The 16,517-nt window shown below is 44.4% G+C and overlaps 1 protein-coding gene across 6 annotated transcripts in view; it reads right to left on the reverse strand.

Annotated features, from left to right (window-relative positions):
• Positions 1–16,517, reverse strand: part of LOC131120346 (runt-related transcription factor 2-like) — a 116,346-nt gene that overhangs the window by 34,111 nt on the left and 65,718 nt on the right. For 3 of the 6 annotated variants that reach the window (XM_058065220.1, XM_058065225.1, XM_058065219.1), the window contains exons 4-5: positions 6,333–6,834; positions 5,978–6,101 (exon numbers count right to left, since the gene is read on the reverse strand). In XM_058065220.1, coding sequence (XP_057921203.1) covers positions 5,978–6,035 — 58 coding nt within the window. In that variant the 5' untranslated portion in view covers positions 6,036–6,101; positions 6,333–6,834. Of the gene's footprint in view, positions 1–5,977; positions 6,102–6,332; positions 6,835–7,091; positions 7,244–8,184; positions 8,711–16,517 lie in introns of those variants that run through there. The other 3 variants (XM_058065222.1, XM_058065223.1, XM_058065224.1) reach the window with 3 other exon arrangements.

The following is a 16,517-nucleotide window of genomic DNA, read 5'->3' on the forward strand; positions in this document are numbered from 1 at the left end:
ATGAGGAGCCAACGGGGGCCGGCGTATTATTAATAACACCCGATACCCTGCACTGCATTGTTCACACACACACACACACACACACACACACACACACACACACACACAGCTTTCTTTTCTTTCCTTCCGAGTCCTCCGGTCGCATCTGCTCAACACCGCCCACCCCTCATGGCATGCACATGCACATACGGCACGCAGGGGACGGGGGTGGCCCAAAAAAGAAAAGAGGTGGATTGGTTCCAGGTGCCAGTTTGAGTGAGAGCATTAATCAAGCGGACAGATCTTCCTGTCATGGACACCTTGAGTGCACACACACACACACACCTAAACCCCCCGCCCCCCCCGACTAGACATCAGCAGCAATCCAGTCACCTATTTGTCTCATTAAGAACAGTTGGACTCACGCTTTGTGTATTAATAACGCGACAAGATGACTACCGTAGTGTACAATACGTCAACCACGGTAAAGTTACATGCTAACTGGGGCGGTTGCTAACCAAAGTTCAACTATAGTTCACATTGTTTTCTATATGTAAAACTATATCATTCTCGATTTTGGAAGTTTTGTTCATATTTTGGGTGTCTGGACCGCATGAATTGGATTGGACTTTATTTTCAACGGGAAAAAAATCGCCTCTGATTTTGTACGTTTTGGTTTTTGTCGAAACTTTTGGACCAAATTTATGATGAAAACCAAGGTACCGCTGTATTAATGTGTCCATTTTGTTACTGTGAAGAAACAAACAATGCATTTTACAGGTTCTAAAATGCTGTTTTAATGCATTTAAGCAAACTACTTTTAAAATGCATTTTCAGTTACTGACAAGGGCGGCACGGCGGTCTAGTGGTTAGCGTGCAGACCTCACAGCTAGGAGACCAGGGTTCAATTCCACCCTCGGCCATCTCTGTGTGGCGTTTGCATGTTCTCCCCGTGCATGCGTGGGTTTTCTCCGGGTACTCCGGTTTCCTCCCACATTCCAAAAACATGCTAGGTTAATTGGCCACTCCAAATTGTCCATAGGTATGAATGTGAGTGTGAATGGTTGTTTGTCTATATGTGCAGGTCCAGGACCAGTCCAGGGTGTACCCCACCGCTCGCCCAAAGACAGCTGGGATAGGCTCCAGCACCCCCACGACCCTTGTGAGGGAAAAAGCGGTAGAAAATGACTGAATGAGTTACTGACAACTGTCAACAGTTCCTGAAACATTTTGAGATTTCAGTTGGCTGCTCAGATGCTCAATCATTTCTCCTTTCTGCAGTTTTCCACCACAACATGAAAGTAGCGACTTCAAGGCCTTGCATTAATCGCATAGTTAAAATCCACGGCCGACGCCTCCCTGAATGGAATGAATTTAAAAGACTTCCTCATTGAGGCAAAGACGTCTTGTGTGTTTCCTCACGGAAAAGAGTCAAACGGACCCAAAGAACACGATGAACATCCCACCTATGTTGCTCCTTTCATGACCCGGCGCTCAGCCAGGTGACATGTTTGGATGCCGCATTCCTCCGACACTGAACCAACACAACCCGGCAAGAAAAGCGCCGTGTGTGTGTGTTTGTGTGTGTGTGTGTGTGGTACAACAGGTAGAGCCTTGTGTCGACACATCATTAGAGGACGAAAACAAACATCCGTAAAGCTTCACACAAAATTTGTGCAAAACTGCTAAGGGGAATCAAACAATACCTGATCCTGATAATCCCTTTTCTTAGCTAGCATCCTGGTACCGAGTTAGTCGTAATCATGATTTATGAGCTTGATGATGAGACAGTGAGGACTCATCGCAACCTATTTGAGATGGATTGACGGTGACAGAAAGCATCAGGAATCATACTGGAGCGTGCAAAAGCCAGGACTATTTGTTGTTGTACAAAAGTTCAAAACCATGTGATGTGCGTGTTGTGGTTGGTGGTGATCGCATGTCAGTATCACAAGTGTAGCGATCCGGGTTCGAATATCGATTGGGATCTGTGGGCTTGTCTGTGTGAAGTTTGCAGGGTTTTTTTTTTCCTGGCTAATGCAGCTTCTTCCCCCATCCCAAACCCCATTCAGGTCAGCCGTGACCCTGATGAGACTAGAAGATGGGTGGATGGTAGATGGATGGATGGATGGGTGGATGGAGACATGGATGTTGTGTTTGGCAGGCTACTTTGTGGCTCCTGAGGGATGGCGAGCAGACAGGTTGCTTGCAATGACTCGTGTGGTAAAAACAACTTTGTGGACCAGAAACTGGACCTTTATGACTAAAAAGTAACAGATTCTTCCTTGCTTTGTGCACCACTGGGAGGGGTGTCTGTAGATTAGGAGTGGGGGGGGGGGGGGCACATCATGAAAAAGGAAAGCATACACTTTGATATTTTGTAAATCAACACATATGCAAATAAGTTACAGTATATATATTTCATGAGAAAACTGCATTCAGCTTTGTGAAATAGGTGGAAAAGAATATTATTGGTAGCAACTTTGCTCTATTTTTCCCCATTTTTGCTATTGTTTTTTTTATTTTACAACTATTTCAACTTTCTTCTTAAATAATCTTTGCAAAATTTCTCTTCGTACTATTATGACTTTATTTACATAATTTTCCCCAACCTAATTTTAGAAAAATTACAACTTTGTTGTTTCTGATCCATCGGCCACCAATCGGTATAGGCCGATATCAGTCAAAAAAATTATTAACATTCCTTAATATTTGTATATTTCTAATATAGTTCTACTGTGTGCTACTAAAACAACCTTATTCCTCATGTTACAAGATTATTTTCGGAAAATTGAGACATTTTTCTTGTAAGAATACAACTTTTTTTTTCTCTTAATATTTTGACTTTATTCTTGTAAAATTAATTGCTATTTCAACTTTCTTGTTGTAATTTTTTATCACAGTGTATTTTTACTTTATTCTTGTGAAATTATAACTTTTTCTGCAACCTAATTATCCAAATCTTAGAACTTGAATTGGTTTTGTTTGACTTTACAAAAAAAAAAATATATTTTTTGTAAATTACTGTTTTTTTATTGCAACAATAGCAAAATGGAACAAACAGCTGTGGGTTGCAAATGGCCCCAATGCCGCACGTTGAACACTTTAGCTGATCTTTAGAAGACAATTACCATATTTTCCGGACTATACGTCATAAATCAAAAATGCTTCAAGAAAAGGAAAAAACATACATAGTAAGTCACACTGGACTATAAATCCCATTTATTTACAAATTCCAGACCATAATTAGATATGAAATATGGAAGCCAAGTTATTCAACGACTCAATAGAACAACAGGCTGACTCGGTGGCCAATGCTAATATTGAATAGGCTAAAAACTAACATAAGCCAGCAAGTCCAAAGCTACTGCTGAAAGTTACTGCTAAGCAAGTTCACCAAGCTCCCGATCTCATTTCCTTGTCACTTTGAACATCTTCGCGTCTGCCAGCGGCCATAAAACACAAAGCTGACTACGAGCTGACTAAGTCATTGCGCTGTCCAAGAACAAAGATCACACCTCAATTAGCCGCCTGGGATTAGCAGGGATTATAAAACAATAATGTCATGCTAATAGAGCCCTGTGCACTATTCTATCCCTGCTGGGCTTAAGTTAGATCAGGAATGCAAACCATAAGCTAGGAGTCGGTAAAATATATATTTTTTTCCCCATCAAACTAATGAAGGGGATGTGTGGTTGGCTCACTTTGCTCTAGAAACGATACATGTGCAACTGAGAATCCATGAGTGACAATTTATTCCAAGATTATCACTTATATGTCATGTATAGAAATATTTGAATATTTTAATAGCCATCGCTGCACAGTAGCAGCCCCCCCCCGTGCCCCCACCTCCCCCCCAACGCTCATCACCACTCGCAGCTTTGCCAGCGACCTATTGATGAGCGGGCGTCACGTCTCTCCCGCTGGGGGCGGGGAGGGGATGGGTGGGGGTGCGCTTGTCTGGTTGACTTTTAAGCCGTGCGGTGAGATCTAAAGCCGCACTTATGCAACACAAGCTCTCTCTCTCTCTCTCTCTCTCTCTCTCTCTCTCTCGCTCACACATACTGTATATGCTTTCCCTGCAAATTATCCAAGATTTTCTTTGGGGGGGCAATTTTTCCGCCGCAGTCTTCAGATATTTATCCCTTGTGGATCTGGGACGGCGAGCGCATTTTTTGAAGGATAATTGCCGCCATGACTTAATGATCTCTATGTAATTAAGCTGGTAATGGCCCTTTAAAGCGGCCTGGTGGTTGAGCGGTGCCACACGTGTTGAGGACTTGTCTGCCACCAGGCTTCTCTGTCAGGAAGGCAATTTATTTAAAAAAAAAAAAAAGTCCATAAACATATTTGAAGCCAAAACACCAAGACAAATGTTCACAACGGGAATATTGGCTCCCTTGTGATTTATCTGCGGGAATGTGCCGGCAGCCCAAATGAAAAGTGTCCGCGAGTGACGGCAAACAAAACAACATTTTTTTTAAAGCAACTTGTGTTGCTGACATCGAACAGAAAACCTTCCAGGAGAAACAAGTAGAAAAAACACCAGCGATGGCTCGGATCTCATTTGGTGTCCAGCGGCAGGATTAAAACTGACTGATGATGGAAAAGATGATTAATCCTTAGTCCTCTCAAAATATACACAGCAATTTAGGTGTCCAACGTCAGCCTGCTTCATTTACTGCTTTTCTACGACTTCTCCAAATAGTTTAAGACGCTCATACAGCGCTGATACATAATACATGTTTTCATTTCAATTACCAACACGCTGGTGGTCCAGCGTACGTGGAGGGGACATTTTGTGGCTCTGCTGACAGATTTTCACATCGAGCAGCAGATACGGTGCAGGAATGGATTTGCCATCGGTGTACCCGAGCGTCAGAAGGGCATCTGTAGCGCTGTCTGCTCTCAATTTCGGGGTCAGAGGCTAATGTGGTAATGAAGCCGGTGTTTGCTGGAAGACTTTCTCTCTTCCAGGCTCTCCAAGCACATTAGAGGCATGCTGCTGCTGCTTCCGTGGAGGCCACAGCGGCCGTGCGGAGACTTCTTCAAAACGTTTTTCATTTGGATGCAGCAGCCGGCGAGGCACGGGGATGTCAATGTTTGTTTAAAAGTGAGGGTTTACTCACAGGGGACGCTAAAACACCAGCTTATGGGGTCGAAGTAATCACAATGCACAACACAGGTGACTGAAAATCATGACGGTGTGATAGAAAATGAAGGATAAAAAAAAATGGCTGCTTGGTGAGCAACAAAAATAGCTTGCAGCATTTTACCTTCACAATAACCAAATAAAGTGATGGAAATGGATGATTTAGAGCATTCGAACCCCTCCCTGGTGTTAAATCTGCCAGATAGCTACCTGATGCAAAGTAAAAGCTGCAACTAACCAATCATCTGAAGCGTGTTGTTTGGGTTCATCAAGTCATCGGTTCGGCCCTCGACGGAACCAATCAATACACACCAAACACAAACAGTCAGAAAAGAGGCCGATGTGTCCATCACTGGGTTTCAAAGTCAAAGCTAAAGTGCGTGAATATTTTGTTTTTTTCCTAAAACGCACAGATAATGTCTGCTTTCATGGATGGACTAAGGACATTAGAAAATATTCATATATGAGGCTGAAATGCACCTAAAGGTCCACATTGATGTTTTTGTATGAAAATAGCAATAGCAATTTTAGGGAATATGCTAACCCTAACCCCCAACATCTAACTCTAATCCTGACCCTAACCATATTGGAGTAATTGTAAAAAAGTGTCTTCATAAATGCGTCCATCCCTGAAACATCAGCCACCTTTTACGTTTGGTCCGCTTGCCGTCCAAAAGGACTTGTCGCGCTTCAACAAAAAAATGAACCAAATGAAGAATAAATAAAGTGTGAAGTTTAGAAGTGCTTGACCATCCACAAAAACCTCAGCACCCGTCGTCTGCCCCGGCGACCAGAGACCCCCCCCACCACCCGAGTCCAGAATGAAGGAAGCGGAAGGGTACTCACCCCAGAAGAAGTTCTGCTGGCATGGTGTCACGGTGCTGAAGAGGCTGTTTGACGCCATGCTCACGTCTGGCTGCAGCGAGATGCGCTTTTGTTTCTCGGCGGTTTCCGTGACCCTTGACACGTCCTAAACCGAGAGCATGTCATGAGGGGAAAAAAAATATGGGAAAAGCCCGCCACAAAACATGCGTTCCTATATCAACTATGACGACGACCACAAAGAACAAGCCGGGTTGGTTTTTATGGCGGGGGAAAAAAAAAAATAAAAAAATCGCAAAGGCAAAAATGTCAGCTTTTTTGTGGACAGATCAGATGGTGCCAGACTGGCTTGCGTGGCGAGTGTGGTTTGAGTACTTACTCGCTTAGCGCCGTCCTTGTGACTGGTGCTGGCCTGCGCCGATTAACCATTTACGCTCCGGGTCGCCCTCAAACGCCAACCTCCTGAGCCGCGCGTCTGTGGTTCTGTGGTTGTTTTGGAGGCGAGCGGAGCCCTCATGCAAACCCGACAAGCGAGCAGCTTTAAAACTCTTTCCTGCCCTCCATGTGCTGTCACTGGAGAGCCTCGCTCACGTGCCCCCAAGACGTCATCACGGCGCTGAGGATGAGGGGGGCGGACCCGCGTTGTGGCTTTCCTCCTTCCTCCGCCTCCTCTTCTTTGCTTGCGCGTGGTTCAGCAGCCTCTCCAGGCCCTCTGGGGGGCAGGGGGATCAGGCTGCGACTCCTCCATGCATCAGGAGGCTTCAGTCGGGACCCAAAGCCTCTCCGCTTGCCTCCATCACCCCCACCCTTCTCCTTTCTGCCGCTCCCCTCCACCGGTCTGCCTCTTGGGTCCGTCAGCGAGGAGCGAGACAGCTTGGCGACTGTGAAAAGAAGAAGGCAGAGGTGGCGAGCAGCTGGGCTTATTTGCGAGGGGGGTGTGTCTGAAGGAGGGGTGGTGGTGGGGGGGGGCAATTTGGAACTTTTACGCTACGTTTGCAGCAGAAGCATTGTGATTGTTTAACAACTGTAATCAGCGTGCGAGTGCGCCGTCACTGCGCTTCCGGACAATTCCTGTAAGATCTAGTAAATGCCGACCACCTGTCCCTCCTCGTTTCTCCCTAACGTGACGCTGACTCACCGGCCGTGCACAACCATCACCACTGCTGTGAGTCGCCGTCGCAGGTGCGCATCAACGCGGCATGGAATGTGTGGAATGAAGCCGGGGGTCGGCTGGGGTCGCCAACTTTGCCGGTGACTCAGCAGCTGAGAGGGAGAGTTTCATCCCGAGGGCTTTTTTTTTGGGAAATGTTTTTCATCAGGTAATGACACAGCACAAGCCTTTAATTAGCACATTTTTCTTCAATTGCACAAACACGTTCCATCAAAAAACATTTTTTGGAGAATAAATCTTGGGATGGGGCTGCACGGCGTTCGAGTGGTTAACGCGCAGACCTCACAGCTAGGAGACTCGGGTTCAATCCCACCCTCGGCCATATCTGTGTGGAGTTTGCATGTTCTCCCCATGCATGCGTGGGTTTTCTCCAGGTACTCCGGTTTCCTCCCACATTCCAAAAACATGCTAGGTTAATTGGCCACTCCAAATTGTCCATAGGTATGAATGTGAGTGTGAATGGTTGTTTGTCTATATGTGCCCTGTGATTGGCTGGCCACCAGTCCAGGGTGTACCCCGCCTCTCGCCCGAAGACAGCTGGGATAGGCTCCAGCACCCTACGCGACCCTCGTGAGGAAAAGCGGTAGAAAATGAATGAATGAATCTTAGGATGCATCATCATGGAACTCGTACTGAAATCACATGAAAGACTAAAAATGTGTCACAACGTGCACCTCTACTGTTAGCCTGTCCAAAACCTTGTAACTTTATTTACAAGTTCAGCCTAATCGCCACTAAATTTGGTGCTAATCACCACTAAATTTGGTACAAGCTTTTAGGGGACTGACAAGCACATTGTGTAACATTTGCGCACGATTGTTTGACTACCTTTGGCTACGTTCACATTGTAGGCCTATTCCGATTTCTTTGCCCAAATGCGACCTGCTGTATCTGCTGTCTACATGTCAGTGTGAACAGCACAATCCCGATTTTTTCAAATGCGTCTCAGGCCTCATTTGTACCTGGATACAAATCCGATATGAATGCAATGCAACTGCTGTATGGCACGAAAAGGGAAGGGGTGGTTTATCGTGCAAAACTCGGATTAAGGGGTACTCACCGATGTGGGCGAATTTGGTTAGCGAAGCAACTTTCGTCATGGCTCACCACTCCTGCCAAACACACGCAGCTTGGCACCAAGTTGTCCCCAAAATGTTTACCGTATTTCCTCTTCATCTCCTACACGGAATCATTTTGTTGAGCTAATATTGTCTCCTTGCTACAAACGGTTCAGGAGAGCACGTTAGTAATGAATAGATCGATACTAAAATACCGATACTTGATACCAACTCATTCATGCTCTAAAATCGATTCCGAAATCAAATTAGTGATACTTTTGATACGTTAGCTAAATGATTGTGTCCTTTTTCTTAGCTTTGTTACATTTTAAATCACTTAAGGGTTTAGAATACACCAATAAATGACTATAACGTCATGTATTACGTATGCTATGATTACACAACTTTTTAAAAATGTACCAAACACGTCAGCGAATGTGCAGAGAATCGGGCCGATACATTTTTAACCCAGTATCGTCTCGGAAATTAAATCAATGGTATCGTTCACACTGCAGCAATGTTTACTTCCGTAAACACGGAAATGCCTGCGATGTCATGCTTTTGCGCATGCTCACTTTTCATTAGCTTGTCGGATTTGTTTTTTTTGGATGTAATTTTTCAACACAACCCATAGGGGGTGCTATAAATATCATTGACAACCCTAAGTGAATGGAACTATGAAAACTGGTGAAGTTTAGTTTAGTTTTCAAATTGTTATTTTTTTCGCTTAAATCGTACTTACTCCTTACTCAAGCATTTATACAACATAATAATTAGTAAATAAATGAGAGCATTCTAATGTACGTTGTTGGAACATTTTGACATTTCCTTGGTTTGAATCGCTTCTAATTCCAAATGAGATGGAATTAGACGAAGTAGTGGTGGAATAAATAGATGAAAATGGTGTTGAATTTATACTACACAATTCCTCAAGTCCTCATTTCTCTCTGTATTTTGGTACAGTGAAGAAATTGACCCTGGCATGCTGCTGTGTCAATATTTGCCGTCTAAAACAAGAACATGCCCCCCCGGGCCATAGGACCGGCCGGGATTGGCCACTCGGTTGGCAGCAGGCAAACACAGCCCGGGCATCTCCGAGCGCACGGTGGCTCTTTCTACGGCGAGATTTAATGCACGGTGTCAGCCGTGGCATTTACCTTCCTGCTAAAAATACGCCCGGCAATGATCTGCTCCGTGCACGTGTTGCCTTTCTGGGTAATCAGCCAGCAACTTGAAATGTTATCCTTTTGAATAACAGCATTTAAGGCGGCGTGGATGAAGGACACGGGATGCTTTGCTGTCAAAAGCGTTAAAAAGCGCGGGACGAAGTGCAGGCAAATTACGAGCGTCCCGACGGGAGCGCAATTTGGAGATCATGATGGAGCCTTAAAAATGGAATGAAAAATAAATCATAAAAGCCCGCTGGCATATAACGTCTTGTGTGGCACGCCATGGCGGTTAACAATCTCAGCCCAAAGATGATGATGATGATGATGGCGGCGTCGTTTTGGATATCATCAGGAATTAACAAGTGCAGGAAGTTGATGATAGTTTGCTTCAACGTGAGGATGTCAGGTCAGGGGTTCACCCGGCGTCACGGACCATGGTAGCGGTCTTCGCCTCTGAGGACTCCACTAAGTCCAGATCTGATCCAGGACCACGTCAATTAAAGGTTCTGCTTTTGTTTACACAGAATAAAGTTTCGTTGGACTCGGAGACAAACAAACTTTTTTTCCCATCTTGTCTTCGCTTTGAAAGACGACGGTCCTTGATTGGAGGGATTTGGACAATTACGGCGTAAGCGGAGCCTAGCGTGTCACGCCAGAGCGCATTCGCGACGTGGTCTGGGGTTGAAGCGAAGTGGAGCGTTTTCATGGCTTGAACATGTCTAATCGCACTGCGCTTGTATGTAAACAACGCACGGACTTGAGGGAAGAAGTCTTCAGAGAGTTTTTTGGAGCTCCCATCTGTGTCGAGACAAATTCCTGACAGCTGTGAAGGCTGGAATACAATATGGAATATAATATTTAATTCAGAAGATTTTCTCCTCCGGTGGTCACATAAGCTACCGACTGAATCCCAGATGAAGAGCCTGGACTGGTGCTGCGAGGTCTGGTCCTGCCCCGAGGACTGTGGTGGAAGGCCCACCCTGCCAGACCAGTTCTACCACTCAGGACCACACACACCTTCCTTCCAACGGAGCTGCCTTGTTATCACAAACGTAGCGAGGTGTTGCTTTGGATTCTACTCGTTTTCCTTACTGGAGTCGGATGTCAAAGCGTAGCCGTCAATGGTCTCATTTTCATCTGGAAAAATAACAGATTTTGCTCTTCTTTCCCGGCACACATCCGGTTTAATAGTTCTCCCGTTTTGCCAGAGCAGCACAACTTCCGGTCTGCTTTCTGGTGGACAACCAGAATTTCCCAAATTTTCCGTAAAATTTCCCTTGCTTTCAAATTTCAAGTATTTGTGGAAGGTGGCCATCTTGACTAAGATTAATTGAATTAATCTTAATGATTGATGAAAAAACATTATCAGTGATGCAGAAAGACAAAAAATTGTTAACAGCGGTACATGTATGTTATACATTTTACCTGTATTACGTATTTATAGATTATGACCGACTTACGATGAATGAGATGTGTTTTCTGTGAAAAAAAACGGCCTATTCTGAGAAAAAAAGCAAATAATGAAAAATGAATGTGCGGGGATCCACTGTAGTATGAAAGATAATATATCTATTCTAACTTGTTGCCATCATATGGCGTCTTTTTTAACTTCGATAAGTTAGCCAGTTGCATGGCGGTTGAGTGGTTAGTGTGCAAACCTCACAGCTAGGAGACCAGGGTTCAATTCCACCCTCAGCCAATTCCACCCTCCGTTTTCTTCCCACATTCAAAAACATGCTAGATTAATTGGCGACTCCAAATTGTCCATAGGTATGAATGTGAGTGTGAATGGTGGTTTGTCTATATGTGCCCTGTGATTGGCTGGCCACCAGTCCAGGGTGAAGACAGCTGGGATAGGCTCCAGCACCCACCGCGACCCTCGTGAGGATAAGCAGTAGAAAATGAATGAATGAATGAATGAATGAAGTTAGTCAGTTGCACGGTGATCGAGTGGTTAGCGCGCAGACCTCACAGCTCGGCGACCCGAGTTCAATTACACCCTTGGCCGGTTTCCTCCCACATTCCAAAAACATGCTAGGTTAGTTGGCGACTCCTCCACTCCGTAATGCCTTCTGAAAAAAGATCATAACAACCCTCGTTTACATAATCAGTGACCTGCATCTTCACTCATTGACTGATGGCTATTTTCAGAGAAGAGAGCTCCATTCGGGTATTTTTGGTGAACTTTCCAGATCCACAGAATATTAATATTATTTTAGGACTACGTAAACTGCCGGAAACTTTAGGCTCTCGTTTTTAAGCAGGAAAAAAAAGTTTGTTTTTAGCCTTTTGGGGTCTTTAGAAATTGGCAGTAGAACACAGGGTGGTTTCAGCCAAACATTTTAGTGTCCACTAAAAGTTAGGAGACCCGAGTTCGATTCCACCCTCAACCATGTCTGTGGAGTTTGTATGTTCTCCCCTTGCATGCGTGGGTTTTCTCCGGAGACTCCGGTTTCCTCCCACATTCCAAAAACATGCTAGGTTAATTGGCCACTCCAAATTGTCCATAAGTATGAATGTGAGTGTGAATGGTTGTTTGTCTCTATGTGCCCTGTGATTGGCTGGCCACCAGTCCAGGGTGTACCCTGCTGGGATAGGCTCCAGCACCCCCTGTGACCCTTGTGAGGATAAGCGGTAGAAAATAAATGAATGAAGTTAGCCAGTGTTAATTAAAAACAAAAAGGGTAGGCTTTGCTACACATCTTAAAATGCCAACTATCCTTTCAGTCATTTGACCATGTTTGTCATATCCAGAACTGCTGCCCCCTGCTGGGACAGAAAGACATTGCCTACAAGACTAAAAGTCACATTTGTGATCTGTAGCTCAAAGACATCTTTGGCAGTGAATGAGTTAATAGTTAATTTGGCTCCCGTCTGTCACGCATCAAAAGCGCCATGCTAGCAAACAGGCGACTTTGATTGGCTGGAACGGGCAACACATGTAAGCCAGTATCGGAAACTGGCGGTGCGAAGGCCAGCCATCTCCTTTGTGACCCGCCGCAGGCAGAAGTCACGTAGAGGTTCGCTGCGATGCTGTCCAAAACTCACGGAGATGAGGAAATGTGATCCGCGGCGCCGCATCGGCAAAGAGGATGTTGACGTTCTGTGAGGATTGTTTGGCGAGTTATGATATTGTACGTTCTAGCGGAGTGCAGCGCTGGTATCTTCATCTTCCGCTGAGCTTTGTGGCGTCTGGACAGCTGTTTTTGGAGTCACAGAGAAAATAGAGTCGGTCTTTAAGTAATAAGGGGAAATGTTTAATATGGAAGCTAAACACGCATTAAAAATAGCTTTTTATGATTGCATTAAAATGTGTTAAAAAACAAACGGGGGTGTCGGATCATCAGATGATTGGTGGAGGCTGCGATGAGGCTGCTGCGGCTGACCACCGAAAGGCTGAGCTATTTTGCTTTTCCTCGTAGCTCGTTTTAATCAAGCTCCCGTGCCAGGGTAAACAGTCCCGACCGAGGCTGCGCTTCAAAGAGGGCAGGCCCGCCGAGACCCAAGCAATGGTTTCTACGTGCTCGCTGACAGGTCGCTTTAGCTTGGACTTGCATATGCTGTACACGTACTAGTACAGGTATTATACACGCTACCATGTTGAATGGTACGCAGTGAATTTGTATGGAATTTGGGGGAACATGAATTAAATGTGTGGAAAGAAAGTAAGAAAATGTAGTAGGACAGAAAGTCAATCAACTTCCAGGGTCAAAGCCAAGTCTAATGCAGCGAAAAAGAGGCTTCGCTACACGTCTTAAAATACAACCTGCAGCTTTGCTAGTTAAATGTGTGGAAAGAAAGTAAGAAAATGTAGTTGGAAAGAAAGTCAATCAACTTCCAAGGTCAAAGCCAAGCCAAATATAATGCAGCGAAAAAAAGCGAGGCTTCGCTACACGTCTTAAAATACAACCTGCAGCTTTGCTAGTTAAATGTGTGGAAAGAAAGTAAGAAAATGTAGCAGGAAAGAAAGTCAATCAACTTCCAGGGTCAGAGCCAAGTCTAATGCAGCGAAAAAGAGGCTTCGCTACACGTCTTAAAATACAACCTGCAGCTTTGCCAGCTCAGGCATGAGAGCTGGACATTTGATCATTTTGTCTTCCTTCAGTTAAACGCCTAACATAAGATGATGCTGCTGTTAAAGTCATATACATGAAAAAATATGGATATTTTGATTATCAATTTTTTTTTTCACAGTTATTATATATTCTGTGATATGGTTGTAGTAGCCAAGGTCTGTGGTCTAATTAGCAATGCTAAACCTAGCATGTTAAGTGTCTGCATTCTGTCTTGGATGCGGTCCATTTAAGTTGAGGAATATGGAACATTGAAAAATTCGTCATTCATTTTGAATGGGAAAAAAGTCTCAAATAATGTGCAAAATTTGGGACTTTTGAATTGAGAGAGTAAAATGGCCGACAAATCCAGCAGAGACAAAAATAAAAGCAGCTTACACCAGCATGGAATTCGCCTGGCTGTGGATCTGTCGCTATGGCAAAGGATAGCGGTGACATAGGTGACGCCATTGTGGCTGACGATAGTAACGAGCTAGCGGTCCGCTTTGGTGCTACACCGGAGCTCTACATCAAGCCAGCTGGAGCCTATCCCAGCTGTCTTGGGACGAGAGGCGGGGTACACCCTGGACTGGTGGCCAGCCAATCACAGGGCACATATAGACAAACAACCATTCACACTCACATTCATACCTATGGACAATTTGGAGTCGCCAATTAACCTAGCATGTTTTTGGAATGTGGGAGGAAACCGGAGTCTCCGGAGAAAACCCACGCATGCACATGGAGAACATGCAAACTCCACAGACATGGTCGAGGGTGGAATCGAACTCGGGTCTCCTAACTTTTAGTGGACACTAAAATGTTTGGCTGAAACCACCCTGTGTTCTACTGCTGATTTCTAAAGACCCCAAAAGGCTAAAACCAAACTTTTTTTCCTGCTTAAAAACAAGAGCCTAAAGTTTCTTGACATAGTGCGAGTGTTTACGTAGTCCTAAAATAATATTAATATTCTGTGGATCTGGAAAGTTCAGCAAAAATACCCGAATGGAGCTCTCTTCTCTGAAAATAGCCATCAGTCAATGAGTGAAGATGCAGGTCACATTATGTAAACGAGGGTTGTTATGATCTTTTTTCAGAAGGCATTACGGAGTGGAGGAGTCCCATTACGTGCAAAGTCAGCACAGTAACGACATGCACAGCGTCGATGATGCAAGTCCAGTGCAAGGATGACAGTCACATGATCCCCTCCCTCGTATTGTCACATGATGACAAATGTCATCACGCAGTGTGAGGACCAATGCAGGACGTGTGTGTGACTCAGAGTATGGGGGGGTGGGGGGGTGATTGGGTCATGGCAGCCAACCTCAGTGATGTTATACATAAGCAGCCCATTATACTGAACCTCTCACGTCGCCTGTTTATCTGCTGCCCAGAACAAAGCCAGCATCTCTCAGCAGAGAAGCCAGGCTTTATGAGGAGGACGTCGGACGGCGTGGCAGCGACAATGCCGCAAACAATACACTCCGCTGTCTTGGATTTTTTGTGATGGATAATTGGCCTCTTCACATGATTTCATAACACCATGGTTCCACACTCGGGCCTTGTGCGGCACAATAACGGCGTTACAGGAAAAACAGCAAGTCAAACGTATGGAGAAGAGGCTGCTTCTCGTTTTGAGAAGATCCTGATGGATGACGAAGAGCCCAGCTAAAAGTTTGTGGGCCATTGTTAGAATAAAATGTAGCTAGAATGAATATAGCGTTAGTTATCACCCTTATATCCATGTGCTTAGACCAGGGGTCTCAAACTCAATTTACCTGGGGGCCACTGGAGCTAGGTTCTGGGTGAAGCCGGCCCGCATCAGGTTTAAAAAAAAAAAAAACCCTAACGCATTTATTAAAAACTGAAAAAAAAAAAATCAATAAAAAAACTATCTTCAATACTTTTGCTTCTGCTATACCCTACACTTTTTCAGTACTTTGGTTCCGGTTTTCCACACCAAAATATCTGATAAAACATTCCACTGTTCTCAAATATCTTAATTTTTATTTTTCTATACACAAAAAAAAATAAACAAATTAAGAATAAAGACAATAAATCAATCAATCAGTAATAAATAAGTAAAATAATAATAAAACAACAAATAAGAAAAACGTAAGAAACCACATACAGTTGGTAGAGAAATGATTTTTTTCAGATTCAAATGTACAGTATTAACAGTTATTTAACCTTTAACATGAACATTAATGAAACTTAATAATTTGACCCAATTAGCAAGTTAGCATCGTACTCAGTTCCATCTGGGAGCAGCGTGGTAACTTTAACAACATGTTTGATGAGATGCTTTATGTTGACGTGTATTTCCGTTTTATTCCAAATCATTTCCTGCATTTATTTGTACCCAGCGTCATAAGCCTTTAGCTTCATTGCTAATCCAAAGCAAAACAGGGCGGGGTAACAGGGTAGGGTAACAGTATGGGCGGGGCAAAATCATGTTAATTGTGTCCGGTGTGCACACAGCTTTAAGCTGTTATTTCAACATTAAACTTTGGTATCAAGGTGGGGGCCTCAAACTAGCGTCTCGCGGGCCGCATTTAGCCCGCGGGCCGCGAGTTTGAGACCCCTGGCTTAGACAATAGAAAGTCTTTGAATGTGCTAAAGAAGAAATGTTCCCGTGACCCTGACCAGAGACCCCCAGTGACCCCCAGGTCCTGGAGGTGCCCGGATGCGCCAACAGCAACCCTGCAAGAATGTGTCAAGATAAGAACTCATAAAATAATAAAAGTAATCACTCTCACATATACACACACACATAGACAAACAAATACAGCTCGTGCAACTGCCTTCTCCCCCCTCCCCCTTAGAGTTGCACGACCATGTAGTACGGACCCCCGAAAGTGAAGTGTGAACTTCATACTCAGAGTGGAGCGGCATGTCACTGGGTATGTTGTTTCAATCTCCTGGCTGCGAGTAACTTTGAATATTGTTGTCGGTCTCTTCTGTATTTACGTGTTTTTACAAGTGTCATAGGAGTTTGAACCAGACAGCCATATTCTCTTTGTCGCCATTATTTCCTAGTTAAAGAAGTTTAGTTAAATGTGTGGAAAGAAAGTAAAAAAATGTAGTAGGAAAGAAAGTCAATCAACTTCCAGG

The sequence above is a fragment of the Doryrhamphus excisus genome, chromosome 1, assembly GCF_030265055.1.
Source record: "Doryrhamphus excisus isolate RoL2022-K1 chromosome 1, RoL_Dexc_1.0, whole genome shotgun sequence".
NCBI lineage: Eukaryota > Metazoa > Chordata > Actinopteri > Syngnathiformes > Syngnathidae > Doryrhamphus > Doryrhamphus excisus.